At 32.8% G+C, this 2,971-nt stretch overlaps 1 protein-coding gene across 2 annotated transcripts in view; it reads right to left on the bottom strand.

The window, feature by feature from the left end:
- Positions 1 to 512: 512 nt before the first annotated feature.
- Positions 513 to 2,971, bottom strand: part of LOC109533286 (juvenile hormone esterase-like) — a 20,108-nt gene continuing 17,649 nt past the window's right edge. For both annotated transcript variants that reach the window (XM_048663835.1, XM_048663831.1), the window contains 2 exons: positions 1,544 to 1,676; positions 513 to 754 (listed from right to left, as the gene is read on the bottom strand). In XM_048663835.1, the coding sequence (XP_048519792.1) occupies positions 568 to 754; positions 1,544 to 1,676 (320 nt within the window). In that variant the 3' untranslated portion in view covers positions 513 to 567. The remainder of the gene's footprint in view (positions 755 to 1,543; positions 1,677 to 2,971) is intronic.

Below are 2,971 nucleotides of genomic sequence, written 5' to 3'. Positions count from 1 at the left end.
AGTAAAATATGGTTTAATTTTGCTAATTAGCATTAAGTGGACTCTTCAATATTGCTTAGTTTATCTCATCAATAAACGCATATGACTCTCAATATTGTGGCCGAAAGCTCCTGCGAAAAAAAATGTTAATCTTAAGTGAAATATCTTGGTTATGGGTATGATTGATTGAATGGTTTAAATTGAATCGATGGAAGTAAGCTTCATATAATTTGGACGCTGTTTTTGAACTTCGCCGGGTTTTCGGCAGAGCTATCGCTCAATTCAGAGAAACATTGAATGTCTTAAAATAGAAACGCTAACTATGACAGTTAGGGTTTCCCATCAATACGTGTGTTCTTCCAAGTCGCAATCGTCCATCAGCTTTGAATTCAATTTCCGTTTATCCAGTGATTAAAACTCACTTATAATTACTTACCAATAATAAATAATTTTCCGCAAATAATTAATCTGTCTCATGCTGTGAAAATTCTCAAATATAATAATAAATAATTGATTGTGCAATAAAAAGAAAATAGTACAACATTGATTTAATTACTGCCAGTGCTCACATCCAGCATATGTTAACTTTTAGTAGGTCTTAAATGGCCTTTGAGCATATTCTTCGAATAAGCTATTCCACCCTATGAAATGGCCGCCCTTAGGATTCTGTTCCAAGCTAAGAGATCCGTTAATATTTAAGAAGTTATAGCTATCCTCAGAGACCTTTTGCCACGTTACATTCTGAAGAAGATCGTCGTTCACTGGCGTCGGATTTCTAAAATTCAAAATCAAATTGTTGCTTAATACACTGCAAAAATAATGCCGGGTTAAAGAAGTATTTAGAACACATTTTTAAAATATTCGATTGACGAATAGACGTCACCAACAGATAATGGAATACGGAGGAGGTGGCTCTAACACTTGGTAAAAAAAGACGCTTGGGGCCAGTTAGTATTAATGTTTCCTTTGGACAAACGTAAGTACTGAAATAATTATTTTGTTTAAAGTGGGTACACTTTATTTCTGCAAACTAAGATTCCTTATCTTTCGCTTATGGTATATTAGGTATACATGTATATTATGTCGTATAATACAGATGATGCTACTACGTATCTGCAAAGTGACAGATTTTCAATTTTTCAAACTATTTACCATTAAAAGTTGCCGCAAAACAACTTCAATAAAGGCATCTATTCGAGCTGTTGCCATTTACAAATAAAACAGATAATTCACATAAAATAATAAAGAAAACTATGGAAATTATATTTAGAAACTGCCATCTTATATTTTTGTTTCTGCAAAATAGGCCTATTGAACAAAATACGACCAATTCAAGTGATTCCTAACGTACTGTTTTTGTTCATTCGCAGGGCACATGCCGCTCTATCCACAAGTATAACTGAGTATACGATAAAAAAAATGTTTCATCATTTTCTAGTTCAAACGGCGGCTTACTGATAATTTAAAAAACTTGTTAGTTGAAATGTTTGCATTAGCTGGAATGCTGATGAGTATAAATGCAAAATTTATGAAAGCTCTTATCTGTCATTTCAGCGATACTTACAAATATTTCACGAAATTTACCCATAATCGCATTATTCGATGATGTACCAGCCTGTCTTGGTCATTAAGCTCTGCCAATGGTACTGTACTCCAATTATATTTTAGTTCTTCTGCATGAGCTACGCTATCAGCATCTGCCGAAATAAACTATGAAGCTAAGAGGGACATTTGTGCGAAATATGGATCAAATGAGAAAACTCTTCAACGTCCTGCTTGTCATTGTAAGAGGGCTAAACGTAAAATACGCCATCTATTTTTTGTTAATTCATGCAAATAGCAATTAAGAAGCCCGGCTTCTGGTGCAAATTAAATATTTACTTCCTACAAGAATCTTTGTTACGTGAATTATTTATATAAAAACTGTTTTTCTATAAATATCGATTTATTATCAAAATGGCATTGATAATATACAGAGTGTTTTTTTAGTGCGACAGAGTCCATTATTTCCGATGGTGTTGAACTTTCGAAAAATAGTTTCATATAAAAGTTGTTGACGCACAAAGTGCGCACATTGTAAAAATATCTTAGATGAAGCAGAGTGTCTCAGAAAAGCGAAGCAAGATTAAAGTGTATTTTTTAAATAGAACTAATCATTTTTCATTAGCTCATGGAATGCAGCTTGAAACGCTGCATATGCACCCTAAATTGTTTTTTTCTTACTTGCAATGTTGGCAGATTATCGCCATTTTACTACTTACTAAAATTTTGCTTAAAAACATCATATCTAAAAATTCATTTTAGATGCAAAAAAAGCAGTTAAAGATACAAAAAAATACCTCTTTCCAATCACCACATTTCCGTTAAGAGTTCTATTGAACCAAAATATCAATTGATTGTACAGGCTGTTAACAATGTGGACTTCAATTTAAAAAAATTTAACGCAATATAACTTTCGTTTTGTAAATGGAAGTACCTGTATATTAATACGTCATTGGATAGACAATTTACAAAGATACAAATTTGCATTTGCACTTTAACCTGTCAAATCAAACGTTTTCAAATTTTAATTTATTTTATGTTTCACCTATACATTATTGGCTCATAATACCTTAGAGATGAAACATATAATAATATCCATAACAACCGCAGGGCATTGTTAGCGGGCATTATAATATAACGCCCGCTTATAATGCCCGCTCATAATGCCCGCTCTTAATGCCCGCTAAGTTAATTTTTATAAAATTGTTATTCTCTCGCGTTGACATTTTTCAAGTTTAAACCACAAAAAACAACTGAATAAAAACAAATACCCGTGAACTAAACTTTATCTCCAAAGTAAAAATTACAATTTTCAAACGTCCCTAAAAATAAAGCTGAACCGACAACAGAATGGTCCGAGCTTCTAGGAGTGATCTTCTTCTGTGTCTCGCACATGTTTGATAACGAACATTCTCCCCTTAGTTCCTGATGTTGATGATATTCTATTGAA

Source organism: Dendroctonus ponderosae, unplaced genomic scaffold (assembly GCF_020466585.1).
Source record: "Dendroctonus ponderosae isolate FM_Combo_2020 unplaced genomic scaffold, Dpon_F_20191213v2 Dpon_F_20191213_1, whole genome shotgun sequence".
NCBI classification, from domain to species: domain Eukaryota; kingdom Metazoa; phylum Arthropoda; class Insecta; order Coleoptera; family Curculionidae; genus Dendroctonus; species Dendroctonus ponderosae.
Note: the sequence above shows the minus strand (reverse complement) of the source record. Positions and strands in the feature narration are given on the sequence as shown.